This window comes from Gopherus flavomarginatus, chromosome 1 (assembly GCF_025201925.1).
Source record: "Gopherus flavomarginatus isolate rGopFla2 chromosome 1, rGopFla2.mat.asm, whole genome shotgun sequence".
Taxonomy (NCBI): Eukaryota; Metazoa; Chordata; order Testudines; family Testudinidae; genus Gopherus; species Gopherus flavomarginatus.
This window is the reverse complement of record NC_066617.1, coordinates 309731261-309754923: the sequence shown is the minus strand read 5'-3', so window position 1 is coordinate 309754923 and position 23663 is coordinate 309731261. Positions and strand designations below refer to the sequence as shown.

At 43.9% G+C, this 23663-nt stretch overlaps 1 protein-coding gene across 1 annotated transcript in view; it reads right to left on the bottom strand.

The window, feature by feature from the left end:
- Nucleotides 1–23663, bottom strand: part of DNAJC15 (DnaJ heat shock protein family (Hsp40) member C15) — a 50542-nt gene that overhangs the window by 15721 nt on the left and 11158 nt on the right. The window contains exons 2-3 of the mRNA XM_050951956.1: nucleotides 17351–17402; nucleotides 14938–15011 (exon numbers count right to left, since the gene is read on the bottom strand). Coding sequence (XP_050807913.1) covers nucleotides 14938–15011; nucleotides 17351–17402 — 126 coding nt within the window. The remainder of the gene's footprint in view (nucleotides 1–14937; nucleotides 15012–17350; nucleotides 17403–23663) is intronic.

Genomic DNA, 23663 nt, shown 5'->3' with positions numbered 1-23663 from the left:
GGTTTATGTAAAATTGGAATAATCCCATAGTGTAGATGTACCCTGAGTCAAACAAGCCCCAGAGTCAACTGATGTAGTTCCAAGACAGCCTGACTATTGGGAGCTGGAGCCCAGAAGACAGTTAAGACGACTGAAGTTTTGTTAACTGCCAAATTTATCAACAAGTAAGCTTTACAAAAAGTAAGCTTCATCCTTTTATTATCAAAGTGAAGTCTGGCTTCAGAACTGTGCTTTTTACCCACAATTAATATATGCCTGACCCTTAATGAAACACGTTTTCAGCTAGCTACTAAATATACCTAGTAATTATCAATAATAAAATGTGTCTTACATTTATACAGCCCCTCATGCCAAATGAATTTACAAATAATCATTTAAATTACATGCACTTATAAAGGCACTAATTATGGTATCTAAGCAAACTTCATAGTTAAGATTAGGAGCAGACAGTCTCCCAAACGATACTGCTTACACAACACGGATGCTTCACACATTACCAAAAACGCAGCCACCTCTGAGATAATACATCACAACATTACAGCTTCAGACAGGCAAAGAATTTGGTATCAAATAAAACTTCAGAGATCACACAGGGCCTGCTAGTGTCCACGGAAGCCAATGGAAATCCTCCCAATCACTTCAATGGCCATTGAATCAGACCAGTGGTTCTCAACTCGTGGGCCACTTGCAGCCCAGTCCCGTCTGTGTGTTAAAAAAAATTCAAAGTTTGCCGGTCCCGGCAGAGGGTGGGGCCAGCTGAGGGGTAGACCCTGGAGCCGGCTGGAGCACTAGTGCCACAGGAAAGGTGAAGTAGCTCTCTGTGGTGGGGCAGGAGCTATGGTGGCAGCCTACTGCTTCCTCCCTCCCTAGGACAAATTGTAGGGTTGCCATGTATTCAGTTACCACATGCGGGGGAAGGCACTGAGTCATCAACCTGTGCCAGCCATAGGCATAGTTTAGGGGGGCATTGCCCTCCCACCTCTCACAGAAATAGGGAGTACTGAGCAGGACTTGCTCTGCTCAGCCTCTTGGGGTGAGGAGCGTAGGTTCTGTCCTTCCCACACTGTGCCAGCTCACTCGGCGCCTCTCCCCAGTGGAGGGTGGCAGCTCTGGGATGCTGCCTCCTGCGTCCTAGTGCCTGTCACTGTCCTCCTTGACGTGCGTTGGGTCCTGTTTCTGTACAACAGCGAGTGCCTATGTTAGGGCAAGGCAGTAGGGAAGGAAGAAAGATGGGATAGGGCAGGGGAAGAGAAGGGGATGGGAGAAATGGGGCAGGGGACAGTGTGGAGAGGAAAGAGGATGGGGCAGGGGGAAGAGAAGGGGAGGGGGCACGGGGAAGAGAAGGGGACAGGGCAGGGGACAGTGGGGAGACGAGAGAGGATGGGGTGGGAAGGAGATGGGGAAGGGCGAAAAGAAAGGGATAGGGGATGGGAGAGTGGGACGGGGGAAAGAGAGAGATGAGGGAGTGGGACACGGCAAGGGGACAGTTGGGAGAGGAAGGAGATAGGAGGATGGGGTAGAGGAAGAGAAGGGGATGACTGAGTGCCACTGCCAGTGGGAGATCTGTCTCCTTGCTTCTGAGCATCCATGCCAGAGGCATATATAGAAACAGCAGGGCTGGGGGGCTGGCACGTGCCCTCCCACTAGCCACAGCTATGTGTCACCTCTGGGGCTGAGATGAGCATGCTCCAGGCTGCAGTGCACCCTGGACTGCCTGCAGCAGACAGTGCCTTCCTGCCCACCCCTTGCTGGCCATGTCCAGACCCGAAGCTCAGAGCAAGAGCAGGATGCTGCCCTGTAAGTCCTGTCTCTGGGGGGAGAGCTGGTGCAGGGTGGAAATTTGTCCCTCAGTGGCTTCCAGCTATGATCCCCCATGGCTCAGCGGGTGGGGTCAACCCTGCCCCTTACTATCTGGAAGCAGGTGTCAAGGGACATGTGCACAACTGGGCAGCCACAGCAGGTAGGGTAGTTTATATATTGCATGGATGCGGCCCACATAAAGAGCTGCATATGCAGCCCACAATAGTAAACAGGTTGAGAACTACTGGATCAGGCCCTAAGAGAGAGTAGAACATTATCACCTAAAGAGAAACTTCGCAATGATACCTTACCACTTCTCCTCCCCCCAGTAATTAAAGATGACAGGTGCTTTGGAAAATGTTGCCTACGTCTTTTTTGAAAAAAGAACTTAAGTGACTTAGTCTCCTCGGTGCTTTAGAAAACAAGTCCCATTTTCAAGAGAGACTTTGGCACTTAGGTGCTTTTGAAAATGTTACCCATCTTCTCTAGCATAGCTCTTTAATGTGACAATAGGATACTGATTCAGCAGCCTTTTCTCCAACAGCACTATCTCCTGAATTATCTCCAGTTTCTCCCACAGAACCCTACCCCTGCTTTTGATAGGCTCTATTTGAGGTATTGACCAGTGCTCATTAACTTGGGCCACAGCTTGCCCACCACTGACTTAGGCTGTGTTCTCATCAGGGTAACCCGCTGGTGCGCCATGAGACAGTTTGTTTACATTGACCGTCTGCAGATCCCAGTGGCCGCGGTTCACCGTTCCCGGCCAATGGGAGCTGCGGGAAGCAGTACAGGCCAGCCACCACTTCCCACAGCTCCCATTGGCCGGGAATGGCAAATCACAGCCATTGGGAGCTGCAGGTGGCCGTGTCTGCAGATGGTTGATATAAACAAACAGTTTTGCAGCCCGCCGCAGGTTGCCCACCACTACTGGCCTAAGTAGTATGGCTGCATGACAAAATACAAATTCCCTTTTTATAACTGTAAACATTCCTATTCCTTGCGTCTAGGAGCTCTAGTCATGGACCAGGACCCCACAGCACTAGGTATTATACACAGAAGACAGGCCCTGCTTAGACTGCTTATTTCAGGGAGCCTTGATCTTTATAGTTTCCAAAAGGCATTAAACGAGTGCTTTGCCCTGTTCTTTTGAGAGGAAGACACTCAGGCTGGCTTGGACCTTTAAAATCCCAGCTAAGTCATTAAGGACAATGGTTTCCTTCTCAAAAGGACACTTTTGGCACAAACAGCCCCTTTTTTAATGAAAGTCCCAGTCCTAAAGAGATTTGAAGCTTCCTTTTTAAAGCAAAGGAAATCAAACTAAAAGCCAACTTCGTCTAGGTTAGAGCAGGGATCGGCAATGTTTGGCACGGAGTCAGCACATCCCTCGTCCCACACTGCTTCCCTGCAGCCCTCATTTGCCTGGAGCGGTGAATCACGACCAGTGGGAGCTGCGATCGGCCAAACCTGTGGAAGCGGCAAGTAAACAAACCAGCCCGGCCTGCCAGAAGGCTTACCCTGGGTGGGCCACGGGCCAAACGCTGCCGATCCCTGGGTCAGAGGCATGGGCCAGTGAGGACAGAACATACCTTAAAAAAAAAAAGAAGAGATAGAAGGGCAGTTTTCTAGAGAAAGAAGAGAGAGGTTTGATTATCCATCTAACTTACACGTGTTTTCATGAAGCAGTGCTTTTTTCATATTTTCCTGTTAGGAAAACTCCTCAAAGTGATAAGGGAAGGACATTTTAGACACCCTACAATATTAAAACCAGACTACCACACCTGCAATCCTTGCTGGGCTGGAAAGATCACAAAAGTGAGCTCTCTACCTTCCTGATACTTCGGATATTTAACCTTCTAGGCATGTCTTCCTTACATGTTGTGCTCTATACAGCCCATGATAGTTAATTCAGTTTCTTACATGAAGTCTATTAAAAGATTGAAAAGAAAATGGTAAATAGCTTTAGGCCCACTCTGTAAGTGTATGGATTCCCTCAACAATCTCTAAAAAAGTGCTGTCAGATAGGGAAGTCTAAAGACGTCACAGCCCAAATAAATTAAAGACCTTCCCTGGCTCGCATAACCCACCATTCTGTTACAATTTCTGCATCAATAAGAGATATGCCAGTGTCCTTATGTTTTAGACTAATCACCACACCCTGTCTATACAGAAGCTATGGTTGTTATACAATGTGTATCCCCAACTCACCACAATCTCTCACTGAAGAGATGATACATGACTCCACAAAAAAACAAAACAAAAAACACTATATATATTTTGCTAGATATTAAGAATATTTTATGGGAAAAAACTATGTTAATGCAGATTTAAGGTTGCTTGATAGTATGCTGTCCCCTTGCAATATACTGAGTTGAACAAAACTCAAACTTCTGTAAACCAGGAAATGAAGAGTTAAGGTTACCCATGACTCTTCCTTCTTTCGCAATGCCTCAACACCCCCCACCCTATTTGCACACACACTTTTACTCTGCCAACTTCACAGTTGCTGAAATATACAAGCTCTTTACCTTCTTTTAACCACTCATTCACACTCAGCCACAGGATTCCATCTGACACTATTAAAGGACAAAAAAGGGAGAAATGGGGGGGGGGAAAGGAGTTGTCTGCCCCACCTGCCCTCTACCCTCTTCAAGCAATATATCCATATGCACATACTCACACTGGCTCTTGGCACTATAAGATTCAGGAGGTTCCAGATCCAAGTGTACCCATACAGCCAACTTTCCCAGAAAGAATACCACACGTGTACAATTTAAGAATCACTTCATGGCCTTTTACAACTCCCTTACATTTACTCCCAGGATACCATCTCAACCTACACTTTCATGCAGCCATCATTAAATCATTGGAACCCGTTCCTATTCCACCTCACTACTGACAACTGCCATTTAATAAAAGCCCTGTGCCTTGCTCCTGACGTGACCTACACCATTCCACATAAAAGTGATGCATCCTGCAGGTACACATGCAGGTCTTCTCTTGCCTCACATGCTTCAGAAGGTGCAACACACAGATTTCCACATCTCACAAACACAGCCAATTTATCTAACTCTTTCATTGAACCCATTTATACTTTTGGCCTTTACATCATTCCCTGGCAACAAGTTCCACAGGTTAACTTGCATTATGTGAAGAACTTCCTTATGGTTTGTTTTAAGCCTGCTGCTATTAATTTCAGTAGGTGATCCCCCAGTTGTGTGTTATGTGAAGGGGTAAATAGCACTTCTCTATTACTTTCTCCACACCATTATGATTTTATAGACCTCTCTAATTCCCCTCTCCCACCCATCATCTCTTTTCCAAGCTGAACAGTCCCACTCTTTTTAATCTCTCCTCATATGGAAGCTGTTCCATAAGCTTAATTATTTTAAATTGCCCTTCTCTGTACCTTTTCCACTTCTAACACACTTCTACCTTGATATACCGCGACCTGATAAAACACGAATTCGGCTATAACGCGGTAAAGCGGGGGGACGGGGCTGAGCACTCTGGTGAATCAAATCAAGTTCAATATCACGCAGTTTCACCTATAATGCGGTAAGATTTTTTGACTCCCGAGGACAGCGTTATATATATCGAGGTAGAGGTGTATATCTTTTTTGAGATGAGGTTTCCAGAACTGCAAGCAGTATGCAAGCTGTGGGCATACCATGGATTTATAGAGGGGCATTATATTTTCTGTCTCATTTTCTATCTCTTTTCTATTTTGTGCAGTTCAGAGTACTATCCACCATCTATGCAAGTGAAAAAGTGAACTTAAATTCACAATTTCGGTCCCCTAAAAACTTAGTGGCTGCCATGCACTACTTGGGTAAAACTGACCAACAGAGACCACTCTGACCCACGTCACAGCAATAGATTGATCACTAGTTCTGTGCAAACCCCACTAGAAACTATTAGAAAAATAATTTTGTTGTTTCAGGGCTTATATATCTGGAACCCCAGTTCAAACAACCACAACAGGGGGTGGGGATGGGTGGATCACTAACCCTACTCTGCACTCCCACAAAGCATAGCAAATTTCAAGAAAATCTATATAAGCACAAAGATTTTACAGCGCTTAGAGATGTCCTCTAAACGTCCTTTAAACTGGAAGGCTAGACAGACAATGGATGGAAAAGGCTCCGTGCCCATCCATCTGTAGCACAGGAGGCTCTGAAATGTATGAAGTGGTCAATTCATCTCAATAAGGTGTTTTCAGCTGAATGAGAACACCTCATGGAGATTAATACAACCTGAAACGATAGCTCTAAGAACTAGGAGTACTTATGGCACCATAGAGAAGATCCTGGCTGTCTCGCAGATCCTAGCAGGGGCAGCCAGAAGGGCTCAGACACTCCCAGAGGGGCAAAGCTCCAGACCCCGGCTCACATGAGGAGGGCAGGGAGAGAGGCTCAGGACTCCCTAAAGGGGAAAAGGCCCCCCATATCTGGGTACATACATGGGAAGGAAGAATTCCTGCCTCTATTCTTCTCCAGTCCTCCTGCCATTCGACCCATTGTCCCCCTTCCCACTATCCCACCTCTCCTACTCTAATCCCCAAGCCTCCTTCCTCTACCACCAACCTCCATTTGTCCCCGTCTCCTTTCACCTCATTGCAGCTCGAAACCCCTCTCCTCCTTTCCTCCACTTCTCTGCTCCCTAATTACCCCTTCCCTCTCAGGTAGAACTGACATCTCTAAATTTTCCCCAAAGGCTTTGGGAGGTGCAGGGTGGTTTGTGGGCAATGGTAGAGCTGTGGCATGCATTAGTTGGGAGTGCATTGGCAGAGTGTGGAGTGCCACACTTCCCTCACCTCAGCCCCCAGCCTCTTCCCCTTCTCTATCACCCCTCCCTATTCATGCCCCTTCCAATAACCCTGCTCTCTTCACTTCAGCCCCAACCCCTCTCATCATATTCCTCCACTCCTCAATACACCTCCCTTCCCAGGAAGCATTCACATGTCCAATCTTCTTTCCTTAAATACTTTGATTACACAACCCACCCACCAAAATGAAATTACTACCCATGACTCAAATTGTAGCCAACCTATAGCCACTCAATCCAAAACTCCTTTTGTCACTGGGATAGGATGATAGAGGGGAGGGAAATGAGGAACTTATCCTTGGTTATGTTAATGGAAGGATCAATTCACAGCCATAAGGAGGTCTGTGATCCATCTAGTCATCAATACTTCTCAGTGAAGCAGAACAAGGCAGCAGAAGGAAACTATTTTTTTGGCGAGGACTGTAACTCAGGAACCCATGGGTCAAATGACTCTAAATTTGGATCACTAACCCTGCCCTGGCACCCTCACAAGGCACATCGAATTTCAAAGCAATCCAATTCACCATTCAGACTTCACAGCACTTATAAGAATTGAGCTTTAAAGCATGCAAAATGACAGGAATGGAAACCCACTAACTGTTTTTCTGTATTGGCACATTCACAGTGTAAAAATGATTTAATGAGTGCCTGCACTACCTTGCGTAAATCTTGTCAGCTTGAAACCATTTTCACCCACATCACATCATCAAAAGTTTGATCTCTAGCTCTGAGAAAACAAAACAAACATGCAGCATTTTTCAGGGCTTCTCTGTCTGGAAATGACCCATGCTCAAATGACTCAGGGTATGGCTACACTTACAGTTGTACAGCGCTGAGAGTTACAGCTGTCTTCGTACAGCTGTGTAGGGAAAGCGCTGCAGTGTGGCCACACTGATAGCTACCAGCGCTGCAGTGTGGCCACATTTGCAGCACTGTTGGGAGTGGTGCATTATGGGCAGCTATGCCAGCGTTCAAGTGGCTGCAACGTGCTTTTCAAAAGAGGGGGATGGGGTGGAGTGTGACAGAGAGCGTGGGGGAGACAGAGAGAGTGGATTTTTGGAGGTGACACTGTGTCAGCTCCCTGCCTTGCAAGTTCTAAGGACTGGAAGATACACAGCACCAACCTGCAATCAATTTAAAAGTTTCGAGCCCTTCCCCCACCCCTCTTTTATTCACTAAATGCGAATTATGCATTCCTAAATAGCCTTCAGACCACATAAGCAGCTGCTCAACACGGACTCCCTATCCCCCCCCCCCCGCCATGTGCTGTTCAAGCAAACAGCTGTCAACCTTCCAAAGCAATTCCCCTGCCTGCCTCCGTTCGATCGAGCCAACAGGAGCTGTGTTAGTTTTTTAGATAAGCAGCTCGGGGGAGCTCGGAGTTCAGCCATTCTTCCGGTTTGTTGTGAGCAGGCATTCCAGGATACCTCCTAATACCCTGGAGGCCAATAACAGCGCTTTTGGTGGCCACACTTGATGAGCAGCGCTGCATCACCAGTGCTGCAATCGTTACACCCCAAGCAGACCAGGTGTACAGCCAGTGCTGCAGCCAGGGAGTTGCAGTGCTGGATGTGCCTTGCAGGTGTGGACAGTTACTAAGTTGCAGCACTGTAAACCCACCACCAGCGCTGCAACTCTCCAGTGTAGCCAAGCCCTCAAAATTTGGCTCACTAACTCTACCATGCATCCTCCTGAAGTATGCCAAATTTCAAAGAAATCCAACTAAGCAAGTCCATTTTAGGGAACTTAGAAAGATCAACCATTAAAAAGATGTCATGATACAAGCTACAGTGGCACTCTGGTACCACTGTAATACTGTACATGTTGCAAATCCCAACACTGATTTCCTCTTCCCAGACTATTCACCATCTTTACTTTATACATTGTGTTAGAAGGGCTGACTTGAGTTCTATGAACCACAGAAGATGCGATCCCCCCCATCTTATTCCTAAACTCTGACAGTCACACGATAGGCTGACTGAGTAGAATCCCAAACTCCGACTGGAAAGGAGAGAATTTTAAACTAACTATTGTAGTACCCCATGTTTGCTAAAGAGGCAATACATTCATTGTGGAATAGGGAATTTCCATGACTGTGGGTACTGAGGGCCATGGACATTCATTTTATCTTAGAATTACTATTGTTATAGCTCAGTCTTCATATGTATCAACAATTCAGCAAGGGAGTGCCATTAAAATACCTCTTTTTCATTTATTTCTTACTTTAAAAGTGACTGAAGTTATAATAATGGTAATATCTACCTCAGTAATGCAAACCAATGACTAATTAATGTTTCCCTCTTTTTGGTGATGACAGGCTCATGTCAACACAGAATTTGCAGAACAGTGTAAGCAGCACTAGTGACATCAGTGGCAAATGACACTTTGAAAAGCTAAGTTAATTGGAAAAGACGTGTTTCTCTGGAAAAGCCGCATTACAGGAGATGGTAGGTGATGTAAACACTTAAATCTCCTAAAAAAAACCAAACAACAAAATGAAAAATAAAATATAAAAACAACAAAAAACCACAACAAAACCCCCAAATATTTCCTCTAATCCTTTCACTGAAATAAGATATTACAGTAGAAACCTAAAGGCTGGACTTTAGTAGTATTTTCACTTATGTACATATACTTAACTACCTAAGTTACAGTTAAATGGGAAGTAGTGATTCAGAGTAAATTTCAATATATTTCAGTTACTAATCTTAATTAAAAGATTACCAGAATTGTTGACTATTCATGCTTTTTGCTTACAAAAAAAATAGGTGAGAAACACAACATACAGGATTACAGGCATTTTAAATGACCACTCAGCATGGGTTCAGTTAGTGATCTGGAAGAAAATCAATATGTTGTTTACTCTATCTGTGAATGTAATTAACTAGGAATTGTTGCAAACATAAATAAATTAGGATTTGGGTGAGGTCTCTGATTATACCGAGCCTGAGGTGAACCATAGGGACCTATAGCCTATACCTACGGGTCCCAAAATTTCCATGTGTCCTGTTAGTCTCTCCTGTGATAACATTAACCATAGACAACTATGCTACTATTAAATGTTTACTCCAGCAGCATGAGTAGAAGTAATGATTGCTGTGATAGCTACTAGTTCAGTTGTCAACACCGTCCAGAAAGCAATCTTATTTATTATGTTCTCTAGCTTTGAATCCTTCTTCACAAAAACTATACAGATAGAGCACAAAGGAGTTTGGGCAGCAGGGGATTCTGCAGGATCCTAGGGAAAGGGTATCCTAATATGCTCTCTCCTTCCACAGCTGGAAGATGGAAATATCAGTTTTGTTCTGCTTTGCCCACATCTTCTGAGTCACAAGCAGAAAATAATTAAATTGATACATTCTGGGAAAACATATCCCAACACAGATACTCGAGGAAGATACTTGTAAAACAGAAATGCCAAAAAATGTTGGCTGACTGTTGGACATTTTTTAATACACATACTGGACCATAAATTTACAATGCACTTCCAGAAAAACAAAGATATTGTTCCTGTCCTGGAAAACAAAATCTAAATAAGACACACAGAGGAAATAATAGCAAACAAGGAAGAGAACAGAGGGATGAAGATTATAACAAGTAAACACTGAACATGTGAAAGATGCTGAGTATGATGCTTGAAATTTTTAAGTTTGCAAACAGAGTAGGACAAGTCAGAAGAAAGAAACTGCACTGGAGACCATCCTTGCAAAGCTAGCCAAAAGAAAGATTTAAAGAAGGAATTTGAAGGGAGGAAAAAAAAAAAAAGTTACTCACCTTCTTGTAACTGTTGTTCTTCGAGATGTGTTTTTCACGTTCATTTCAAATGGGTGTGCACGCGCCGTGTGCATGGTTGCCGAAAATTATTCGCCCAGTAGCTCCTGTCGGGTCGGCTGTGGAGCCCCCTAGAGTGGCGCCTTCATGGTGCTCAATTTATGACCCTGCCGACCTGGCCCCTCCCCAGTTACTTCTTGCTGGCTACTCCAACAGAGGGGTAGGAGGATGGGTATTGGAATGGACATCAACAACACATCTCGAAGAACAAGTTACAAGAAGGTGAGTAATCATTTTTTCTTCTTCGAGTGCTTGTTCACGTCGATTCCAATTGGGTGACTTCCAAGCTTTACCCCAGAGGTGGGGTCGGAGTTAAGGAATCACTGATTAGAGCATCGTTGTGCTGAAAGCTGGATCATCTCTAGAGTGCTGTGTGATGGCACAGTGAGAGGTGAACATATGCACCAAGGAACAAGTAGCTGCCCTGCCGATTTCTTGAATCGGTACCTGGGCCAGGAGTACGCAGCTGATGAAGCCTGTGCCCTTGTGGAATGAGCCTTAAGAGGTGGGGCTGGGACCTTTTCCAGCTCATAACATGTACGGATACAGGCTGTGATCCAGGAAGATAATCTTTGAGATGAGACCGGAAGTCCTTTCAAGCGGTCTGCCACAGCCACAAAAGCTGGTTCGACCTCCTGAACGGCTTTGTGCACTTGATATAGAATGCTAACATGGCAATGAGGTCCCGTGCAGCCTCAAAGGTGTTCAGAATAGATGGTAGCCCCAACTCCTCCACCATATGAACTGGAAAATCCATCGGCCCCAGGCTCAATGCTACTCCTTGCGGGTCTGAAGTTCCCGGTGCCAACTCCAAGGGTCTTGGGGCCAGGTGTCCCTCTCTGGGACGTGCCCCATTGACCAAGACTGCACAGCAGGGTCTCACAGGGCATCCCCCTCTACCCTGCTTGGCATGCCTCTTCTGCAGTGCTGGAGAGTGGGACCGGGGGAGGGGGGGAGGGGGAGGGGCCTGCACTTTGTTTAAGTTTGTTAGCTTACGTATTGTTCTGTTACACTGGTCAGGAGTCCTCAAGAGGGGAGAAGTGGGGGTGACGGAAGGTGTTTAAATAATGTTTTGGATTCTGTTTCTCCCCATTGGTCTGAATTATCCATGACATCCATACTGCATCGCATCAAGTTCAAATCATTAGAGAAATGTCTCTGCTTGCACTGACCAGAGGACATCTGGATTCTGATGTCAGCCCAGTTCTGCAGCCTGATGGGAATCAGGTGTTGTCCTCAGTGTACCTAGAATTCTTCTTTGCAGCCAAACTAGTCTAACATGCATTTTGTTAACGGGAACTGGAGCAGCAAAACAAAGAAAACAAATGCCTCATTTTCCAACTTTGTAGGTCAGAGAACTATAAGTGAAGATTATAATGCTGGACACCGACAGCCTTAAATCAGTCAAGAGCCTGCCAAAAACTTTGCTGAAAATATGTTCCTCATCTTAGCAACAGAGCTAAGTCTTATCCCACATCTGCCCACCTTTATTCAAAGAAGTGCCTTCTGATCCAACACCTCAGGCATTGTCCGTTTCATCCAGAACAATTTATAAAATTGGAACCTAATCCTGTAAATCCTTAATCATTTGATCCATCCCATTGAAGGCAATGGAACTATTTGCATTATTATGGACCACTTTTGTGAGATCTAAGAGTTTCAGGAGTTTGTTACTATAAAGGAAGTTGAATCTCCCATTGAAATACAATGTTGGGGTACAATACCATAAATGCAGTTTAGGATACAGTTCTACTTAAAATTTCTCTTAATAAGTCATATATACGCTGAAATGGCTCCTCATCCAATTCCACATTCCATATAAACAGACTGAAATACTACATATTTTGGGGGAAAGTGAGTAGTTAAGCATGTTGCTGTTTGTATATACAAAGGGGGGTGTTGGAGGGCATGGGAAGAGCATGGGGGCCCCAGGGTGATGGGGGGGGAGGAGTCACATGGGAGGTCAAGTGCCCCTCCTTGTGTACCTCCCATGAATGCAATACCAGCAAGAAATGATTTCTACTTGCACCACTGCCTGTTGGCATGGGCTTGTTGCAGGACTTGCAGGGTATGAACCCCAGGGATCGAGGCATACCCCAAGGTCCCCAAGGGGAAAGGTCGGGGTTGAGGGGGAACCCCCCACTCCTAACAGAAACTATTACTAACTAATCAAACTAGAACAGTGGTTCCCAAACTGGGGTTTGCAAAATGTTACAGGGGGTTCTCAGGAAAAAATTCCCTAATGGTGGACAGAGCTGTCCCTAGGGACCCTGGGCAGCCTCGGGCCAGCAGCCCAAAGCCCCTGGACCTCCAAGAGCTAAGCAGGTCAAAGCAAGCATATCTATCACACTGAGGAGAGTTAAACTTCAAGACTCCTTATAAGAAATGGAAAAGGAGGTGAATATATTTTGTTGTTTTTTAAAATTAAATAGGCAGCTAAGCTTTGTTGTAAAGTGCGTTGTTCGCCTGGACTGCTCAAGACTTGAATGCCTGTGTAGGAGGAACTCTGAGTTGACTTCTTAAATACCTTCATGTTGTTTTACATCTGATACTCCTCGATGAAACATAGGAGCCGTGTCTTATAACAGGCTTATTCAAAGTGATACAAGCTACGAAAGTGAGATCTTGGAAGAGTGTTACCGTTTTCATAGTGTAATAATAAATAATAATTAATAATAAAGTGTGTAATAAACATGTCATAAAAACAATTTTTATATTTCCAAGATCACCGCTTTTATAATTTATACTCTGGTAAAGGAGAAAATCCCTGGAAATATTCATTTTTAGGAGGGGGTTCACGAGATGACATTTTAGTGAAAGGGGTTCACAGGTTGTTAAAGTTTGGGAACCACTGAGCTAGAACAACTATATAATACTGAGATAAACTACACTAGAAAGCTAGGGGAAGCGAGGAGAACTTGCAAGCAAGCCACTTGCAGTTCCGAAAACTGTCACAGGCGGTAAGACAAAACTGAGGAGGGAGCAGATCGGCGAGGTCATATATTGAGCGCCAAGAAGGCGCCACTCAGCAGGGTTCCACAGCCAACCCGATGGGAGCTGCTGTAGGGGGGAACATTTCCAGCAACTGTGCACGCAACGCGCGCACACCTGATTGGAATCCCCGTCAACAAACACTCGAAGAAGAGGAGTACATTATTCTAGACAGAAGGGTAGTTAAGCTGGGGGAGGGGGGAACTTTGACTTAAGTGCATTTTTTAGACCTACAGAGCAAGAAAGAGTCCACCCATCAGCTGGACTCAGCCAGTGTACGGATTCTGAAGTCAGCCCTATTCTTTGTACATTCACTTACACATATGGCAGCGCATCCTAAATTCCAGTGTACCTGAACAGTAAGAATTTATTTTACAATGGTACCCACAAAAGTTAAGATTCCACAATTTTGTTTTTTCTCTTAAGCTCCATGTTTTATCCACCTTTGCTCTCCATCTACATTGCTACAGAAGTGGCATTATCATGGCACCATGTGTGAAATATCGGTCACTTGCTGTTTGCTTTTGTGTTCATTTACATTCTACAACCTACTACTCTGCTTGGGAGGGTGAAGAGATCCTGTTGCCCTTGATCTCACCACAGAGGGGATGTGGTGCTGATTAAGGTTTGCTTTTACTTGAATATCCATATACTTTGCACTAAATATTAAACCTCAGCATGCCCCCTACAGGGAGAGCATTCCACACTGCGAAGAATACAGAACTGTCCATATCCTGAGGCCTCTGAAGGGATTCACTGAAACAAATATCCCCCTTAGTGGGACTTTGCTTCCTCAGAGAGGAATGGAAGAAACTTTTGTTAGCCCAGATTCCAGGAGAGGACACAGTCACTGAAGCCAAGAGTAGATACTAAGGAGCGTGCACAGCAAAGATTCCACTGATGCACATACCATTTTGTGGAACACAGGATGAAGGAGAAGAGGCAATCTGGTTAAAAATTCAGGTAGCTGTTAGCTCGGACACAGTGGATAAAAGCACAACTGATCTGTCAGAGAGAAAACAGGCTTCAATTCTTTTTCATGTTACCATGAAAAACCTCCCCAGGAATTTGTTTACGTTTTAATAAGCCATGCCTGAAAGAAAAGTGACTAGAGATTTTTATTTTCCATCATTTATAGTGATATCTTAGATCATGGGTAGTCATTTGGATCCTTCTACAAGTTTGCTATAGTTAAATGGGCCACGATTACATTCCTTATACACTCTCTGGCAAACAATTTTGAGACTAGAAAAATCATATTAGGGAACTAGACTCATACGCTATATTGCACCAACATCTTTTGAGAAAAATTCATCTGGAAGCATTTAAAACTACACCGAATAAAGCACTGGAGCATGTAGCATTGAGGATAATCTTGCACTGGAAAACCTAATTAGATATCTTAAAATGTTTCTCTTCAATTTTAAATCATGTTTGTGATTTTAAATATAATTTTAAATTATTTATGGTAAAATAACCTCAACTTACAGCGGTTGCAATCTTCTTTGCTGTTTCTGTGAATACTTGTTCCAGTGGTTTCCAGACCTGGAAAGCATAGCGACCTGAAAAACAATTATATAATAATAATAATAAAAAAATCAAACTTAACATCTGTGAAGGTTTCTTTTTTAAGTGTACCTGTGCAAACACTTATTTTGCAAGTATAATACCAGTACAGGATTTTTGGTCTAAAAATCAAAGCCATCTCCATTTTTAATCTATTCATGTCATTTGTTTGCTGGCAAGCACTGTTGCACTTTACAGCTTTTCAAGATGTTCCCTGAGCAGTCAGTTTTGTAGTCAGGCCCAGAACAGTTCTCTGATGAGTTTGCAATAGGTTGCATTTTTCAATCTTTATATTAAGAGGGAGAAGTTTGATTTTTATCTAAAAAGAAAGTAATGAATTGCAAGATTCACATTTGTTCCCCGGGCCAATATATTCAGATATGTTTGGCTAGGATAAACTGAGATATTTGGCTTGTAAATTGTAGGAAATACTGCAATTAGCAATTATAGCTTGTATTTGTAATGTAATTCACCAAAATAAGTACAGCTCAAAGTTGTTTCCAAATTTACTCCTTACAGTGTTCATACAACTTTGCAGCAATATCACACTGAATGGTAATTCTTTGCATTCTTTTTTTATTTAGTGAAAAATGGAGTCTTTTTTGATCCAGCACCGTTAAAGAGCCAACATAGCCATGACCCCTCTAAATACAAAAAACATACTGGATGGAGCTCTGTTCATCAGTCAGTAAATTCTACTCCATTTTGGGAAAGAATGGAGTAGGTCTACTAAGTTCAATATAGAAATTGCATCAGAGCCATGGTACGAATGATCAGTTTTTTTGTTTGTTTGTTGTTTTGTTGTTATTTTTTGCTTACTATATACAGGAAAATTTAGTTATCATTATGCAATTTTATTTATTTTTTTAAAAGAAGATAATGCTTTAGCCAGATAGCATTTTGCTTTCATTCTTAACGATCAAGATGTCTACATAGGTCACTTCAATCATGCAAGTGTGTGCTTAGGTTTACAAAGAAATCAAGTTAATATGGTATGGTTTGGTTTGATTTGATTACCTGAAGTGAACAGAAATCAGTTTGTATATTTCAAGGCCAGAAGAAACCCCTGATCCTACCACATAACATGGGCCACAGAATTTCAACCTGTAATTCCTGAATTAAACCCAATAATTTGTGGTTGAACTACAATCTCTCTTTCAAATTAACATATCTTGATTTAAAGAGATGGAGAATCTACCACTTCCCTGGGTAAATTGTTCCCTAAGTTCCCTCTAAGCTGCACGTCCACACAGCTGCCTATTAAGCCCCACGCAGGGGCTCAAGGCTGTGCCGGGGAGAGATGCCTCTCCTCCAGTGTGGACCTGCCCCGGCAGGGAGAGATGCCCCTCCCCGCCAGCTCCAGTGAGGACCTGCCCAGGACTTGCCACAGCCAGGGAAGAGGTACCCCTCCCTCAGCCCAGCCCAGCCCCACTGGAGCTGCCATGACGGGGAGAGGCACCTCTCCCCCGGCCCTGAGCTGCTGCGGTGAGAGATGGCTGGTGGGAGTCCTCTCTTCCCACTGCAGCCCTGGGGCAGCCTGCACCCCAAACCCTGCATCTCTGGCCCCACCCAAAAGTCTGCACTCCAACCCTCTGTCACAGCCTTGAGCCCCCTCCCACATTCCAAACCCCTCATCCCTGACCCTACCCCACAGCTCGCATCCCAGCCACAAACCTCGCTCCTCCCCACCACATCCCAACCCTCTTCCCCAGCCTGGAGCCCCCTCCCACACTCCAAACCCTTTGGCCCTACCCCCACCACATTAATTTTGTTATGTGCACCAATATGAAGGTGATTTGTCACACATCACCTCCATATTGGTACACATAACAAAATTCATTCTGCACATGGATGTAAAAAATTAGAGGGAACACTGGTGGTTCCTATGGTTAATTACCTTCATTGCTAAAACTTGTTAGAAAAATTCAAAGTGGGAAAAAGGCGCATCACCTCTCTGCCACTGTATCTTGTTATGCCTTTGTAAACTAGATTAAAGAGCACTCTATTATCCTGTATCTTCCTTCTGTGTAGGTACTTGTAGACTGATGAAGTCACCTCTTATTCTCTTTGATGGCTAAACACATTCAACTTCATTAGGTCAGGGTTTCCAGACATCAAACCATTCTGGTAGCTCTTTTCGGAGCCTTTCCAATTTTACTACATCTCTCTTCAAGGGTAGACACTAAGACAGGACACAATATTCCAGTAATGGGCTCACGAGTGGCATATGGAACCTCCCTACTCCAACTTCTTATGCTCCTGCTTATATACCGCATTAACCCTTTTGGGCACATCATCATGCTGGGACCGCATGTTCAGATGGCTGTTCAGTTACCTGCAAATGCAACAGCTGCAACACCCAGGCCAACTGCCATCATAGTTCTGGCCTGTAACAAAAAAATTGAGTCAGTATAAAATTTAAGTTCTGATTTTAAATAAATTGCAAATCTGTTGCAACAGCGAGCATTTCTAAAGTCTGAACGTGCATACCATTTGGTCTACTTCTGTAAACCCTTTAGTGAATCTTCTAATAAGGTTTAATATTTTATTATTTTCTTATAAAAGGAAATGACAACCTTTTCTCCATGTATTTTAACTTTGGAATGCAGCAATATTTGCAGTGTGTAAAAATGTAATAAAATCTTGGATACGTTTTAATGCATGAAATTAGAAACAAACACTGGAAAATGAAATAGCTTTCATTGTTCTGTGGCATTACTTAACCTCTGACAAAACTTCATGTTTAGCTTAAAACTGACTCTTACTAGCATGTCACAATTATGTGATTTGCTAAAACATTTTCACAAGAGATAAAATAAAATGACACGCAAAACCATTCGGCTGCAGTTACTTGAAATAATTCACAGAGTAAAACTCCAATTTAGTTTAAAAGGACAAAGATAACAGAAAACTTAATAACGTTAACTAGAAAATCTGGGTGGTTGGATTGTGATTACAAATGGAAAAAAGTTTGCATTAGGGCTTTGCACAGGAATCTCATCATGACAGAATTGCTGGGGTTAGGAAAGGGAGTATTAACTCAGACACAGTCCCTAGACCAGGGATCAGCAACCTTTGGCACGCGGCTTGCCAGGGTAAGCACTCTGGCGGGCTGGGCCGGTTTGTTTACCTGCCGGGTCCACAGGTTCGGCCAACTGCGGCTCCCACTGGCCGCGATTCGCCATCCCAGGCCAATGGGGGCTGAGGGAAGCAGCAAGGGCCGAGGGATCTGCTGGCCGCCGCTTCCCACCGCCCCCGTTGGCCTAGAGTGGCCAACTACAGCCAGTGGGAGCCATGATCGGCCAAACCTGCGGACGTGGCAGGTAAACAAACTGAACTAGCCTGCCAGGATGCTTACCTTGGCACACAACCCGCCAGAGGTTGCTGATCCTGGCCCTAGACTTACAGAGTAGTAACTGGGAGAACTCCCAACCTTTGATACTACTTCCCCAGTGCAATCAGCATCAGCTACAGCTGGTAAAATAGGGTCTACATGGATACGTCTACACTGCAGCTGGGAGCCTCTCAGCCTGAACAAACACATGCTATCTGTGCTTCAGCTAGCAGATTCAAAAAACAACATGAATGTTGTAGCATGGGAGATGGTGTGACCTAGCTTCTCAAGTACAAGACTGATCCAACCACCCTGGGTCTGTACTTTGGTGGCTAGCCCATGCCGCCACGTGCATGCTGCTCTTTTTAGCACACTAGCTTGAACAGAGCTAGTGTGTTTGTCTATCCAGCCTGGGAGATCTACAACGCAGCTGGGAGTGTAATACTGCCTAGGGCTTTCCAGGTCCTCCGTCGCTCATACTTAGACAGACCCCATCAAGGCAAAAAGTTCTGGAAGCTCTTGTTTTCCCTCCCACTACCTCCACATGGGGCACAGCAGCTGAGAGAAAGCTCGTGGAAGTGTATTTTTGAAACTCCAATGTTCTTCCCCAAAGCAGCTACCTTTGTCTTCCTGCTTCAAAGGGAGCCCTTGACTTGTCCTCCTAGCTCCTATTCCTCCTGGCAAGCATCAGCCTGCAGTATTTGTTTTGTTTCATACCTTGAGACCCCATTCCTTCTGACTCCCCAGGCAAGTCATTAGAGATTTGAAACTTTTGGAGACAGACGGGATTTTTTTTTCCTGTGGAAACATCAGAATTGGTGGGATTGGGTGGGTGGGGGGGGGCGGAATCATAGAAACCGCTATACCAAGTCAGTGGTCCATCTATTACAGTATCAGTCTTTGACAATGGCCAGTAATGGATGCTTCAGAGAAAGGTGTATTAAACTTCATAGACAAATATTCAATAACTGCCAACAAGAGAGGCTTCTTCCTAGCCTCTCTATCAATTAGTCATTGGATTCTGCTTGAAGCATGGGATTTATATCTGTCTTAAAAGAGGTTTTCTTCCTATATTTTATTTAGTTTTTCTGTAACTGTCAACATTCTCATTATCAATTTAAATATCTAATCCTACTTTGAATGTAATTAGGATCTTGGTCTCAATGTTAAGCATAAAGTTTCACATGTTAATTATGTAAAAAAAGTTTATAATCAGTTTTACAGTTGTTACTACTTAGTGTCATGAAATTTCCCCTTGTACTATGGAGCAGGGTAAACAGGAGCACCCAATTTACTTTCACTATACCATTTATTATTATTTTTATATTCCCTCTTATTTATCTCCTCTCTAAATGTAACAGTCACAGTCTTTTCAACCATGTGTCACACGGAAGTCTAGTCAGGCCTTTAATCACTTCACACCTGTTTTTGAACCTCTTCTATTTCTGCTATCTCTTTTGAGATGGTGACCAGAATTTGACACAGTATTTCAGGAGAAGGCATCATATTGATACATAATTGCATTATACTATTTTTAGTATACTTTTTGTTTGTTTTGTTTTGCTGTGTACTAAGTAAAGACTTTCATTGAATGTCCAAGTAACAGCTACATCTTTTTTTCAGTTAAGAGCCCAGCAACATGTGAGAGTAGTTCTCTTTATTCCATCCAAAGTTTATTTTGTATTTGTCAAAATGAAATTTCACCTGCCATTGCTCTGGACACTGGCCTAACTTTGTTAGGTCCCTCTGAAATTCCTCAGTTTTATTTATTCTTGAATAAGCAAAATATTTTTTCATCTGTAAAACTGTCACTTTACTGTTCACTTTTCCAGATATCTGATAAACACCACCAGTCCTAATGTGGAATGTTACAATTTTTCAGAAGTTGTGAATGGAGGTTCAGAAGTATCCAGGTTAACTGTATCTTGAAAAAAATTGATAAACAGCTCATGGTGTAATTTTTTAGTTTGCTGGATAAAAATGGGTACAGATTTCTTAAATAATTTAGTAAATACAAATTAAAGAGTCGTTCAGTTGAACTGGTTTAGGCACACTATGGAAGTGTATTATTGAAACCTTCCATACACTAATCAAGGACTCAACTGTTATTTCAGTATTTGTAGTGCTAAACTGAAGTTTCTACTGTAGAAAAATCCACTAAAAATCTAAGTTGATAATCCTATATTCTTCCACATGACCCAAGATGAATCTAAATTTATACATAAAAATACTGTGTCATTTAATGACAGATCATGAGGTCCAGTAGAATGAACAGTAACTCCAAGTACTACTAATGACTCAGTGAGTAGCCTGGCGTAAATCATTTAGCCTTCCCTTTGTGTTCTCATCTGTACCCACTTATCTCAGCTGGATATTTTAAAGAATAATCAGTTTCTACACTGTTTTGAAACTATAACGTGCTAAGTATTACTGATATCAAAAGCATAAGTCTTGAATTAAGCTCACAGATTTCTTGTTGATGTTAAAAGGCAATTTACTAGCAGTTTGAGGGGACAAAGAGATTTCTGTTATATGAGACTAGTATCACCAAACTATTTTTTCCTCTCATTGCTTGAAAATAAGTTATACATGCAGCATATTAGAAACAGTATGAATAAAGGGTCATTAACTTTCAACAGCATGCTTACTTAAGGTTTATATTTTGAAAAGTGTACTGTTAAGGAATTTGTAAAATATAGGCTTTAGATGTAGCTACATTTAAAGTATTCCCCTAACAGCCAAGTAACAAATTAATGTCAAAGATGTATGAAGTTGTAATGGAACAGAAGACAAAAGCAGCTGACCCACAAACACTTCTTTCTTTTTCAGTGAATCAGCTCTCCTGGGTTAATCATTGGTATACCCTATTGTGCTGATCGCAGTATTTTTATTCTTACTATTTAGTTCAATGTACAATAACAAAGCTTTTTGGGTTCAGACAACAGCAAGGAAAGTGTTGCTGAATCAGCAAAGGCTACATTTATTTTTTTTAAAAGAAATGCAGAGCAGAAGACAGAGATTAGAAAGCCTACTTCAGACATGACAGACCACACTGCTAGGTAATAAATAGAGGATGAAAAAGTGTTTACCCCCCAAATAAATGTTATTTCCATTATATCAATTCAAAGAACGTCATATACCGCAAGTGTAAAGAGGCCAACTCATGACCCTTTCAAGATGCATTATTCAACAGCTTTTATTCTATAACACAACAACAAAAAGATGCAATGATTTAATTCCTCTCTCCACAAATTCTCAATCTACTGTGTTGCATTAACAGCAGTAACGAATTACAGAAACAAAGGGCTGGAAGGGAACTCAAGAGGTCATCTAGTGAAGTCCATCTCACTGCGCTGAGGCAGACACAACTATACCTAGACCAGATGTGACAGATATAGGCGCCGACGTACTGAGTTACCGGGGGTTGCTTGACCCCCACTCTGCCCCAGGCCCAGCCCTCACTCCACTCCTTCCTCCAAGCCTCTACCAAGCCCCAGTGTAGCTTGGACAATAAAACTGGGTTGGCAGGCAAGCGGGGGGGGGGAGGGAGTAGCAGGGAAGGAGCACCCATTTCCCCTCACCCCCTCCAGCTGGCCCTTAGCACTCAGCAGCCACTCGAAGATGAAGCTGCCAGGGACACACAGACGGTAGGGCGTGCGCATGGGGAGGGGCCCACCGGGGCTTGAGCTCCATCCACCTGCCCCTCCCAACCCCGGCTTGATGTCCGTCTGCACGACTAGCCACTTCCCTCTCCTGCCGGCGCTGTGCGCTGCTGCCCCAGTCTCTGGCATCAGCGCTAGCCCTGCCCAAATGCACCCGAACAAGGCACACTCCAGGCACGGGGGCCGGAGACTGGGGCAGCAGTGTGCAGCACCAGCAGGAGAGGGACACATCCAGGCCAACACACACCAAGCCAGGCGTGGGAGCCCCAGCTTGTGGATTCAAGGGGCTTCGCCCTTGATTAGGGTGGGCCTGGTTGGATGCTAAATAGGTAGCCCGTGGCCTGCCCAGGTCCACCTATGGCTACACCCCCACTTCTTTATGCCCCTCCGCACTTCTTCCTGTCCTCACTCCTTCATCTCCCCCCATCCCCTCCTACACACCGCAAAACAGCTGATCCACGGTGGGCGGGAGGCACTGGGCAGGAGAGGCGCAGGTGCTGACCCACAGGGCTCCCAGTGAGTACTGAGCACCCACTGTTTTTTCTCCTCTGGGTGGTCCAGCCCTGGAGCACCCACAGCATCGGCACTTATGGTGACAGATGTTTCTCAGACCTGTTCTTCTAAATCTCCACTGACAGGAATTCCACATCCTCCGTTGGTAATTTATTCCAGTACCTAACTATCCTTGTAATTAGAAACTTTTTCCTAATATTTAACCTAAATCTCCCTTGATGCATATTAAGCCAGATTACTTCTTGTCCCCCCTCAGTGGACATGGAGAACAATTGAAGAAATATCTATAAACGTAAAATTTCTGTAATCCATAATTCTGTGATGTTCTATTCAATAAGAGGATTAGAGGAAAGAAAAAGTAAAACATCGACTATATCAAATTTCCATCCACATGTAAAGTTTTATTGCAGGACTATTGTGCAGGAATAACAGAACCACCTGATACTAACGTAAAACTAGTCTCTACGTTAATTTTTTAGGACATATCAGTTTATACAGAAGAGTCAAAGCATGGAGCTTTGAATCCTATGAGTAGAGCACTATGAAATCCGCATTAGTAAGAACATGGACGGAATCATGGAATCGAACGTGGCATCCTGCTCTCCCCAGCACTAGGACCATACAGAGCTATGTGCAGCCACACTTAAAGAGAGTCAAGCTGCTCCAGATTGCGAGCCTCAGGAGCTTCCTGATCTGCTGCATAGAGGGGCAGAGGGCTAATGTTTGGGTGTCCCCGTCCCTCCTGCCAGTGTACCCGGTCTACACTGAGCTGGGGCGGGTGCCTGTCTTTGCACCAGCCTTTGGCTCAGGAGTGGCTGCTGCCTACCATTATCTGAACAAGTGTTCAGGCTGGTGAGTGCTCTGCTTAAAGAGACAGCATGGTAACACACATAGTCACCCAATACACACACACATTCTCTCTCACACACACACACACACACACACTTTGTCTCTCTTTCTTTCGCACACACTCCCCCAACATACACAACCACTCACACATTCCCCCAACACACACACAGTCTCTCTCACACACTACCCCTACACACATAGAGGCACTCTCTCGCAGACTTCCCCTCTCCCTCTTCCTCCCCCTCCCCACTTCTGTGGACTTCTTGTGTTACTGTTTTTTAGGCCTTTAA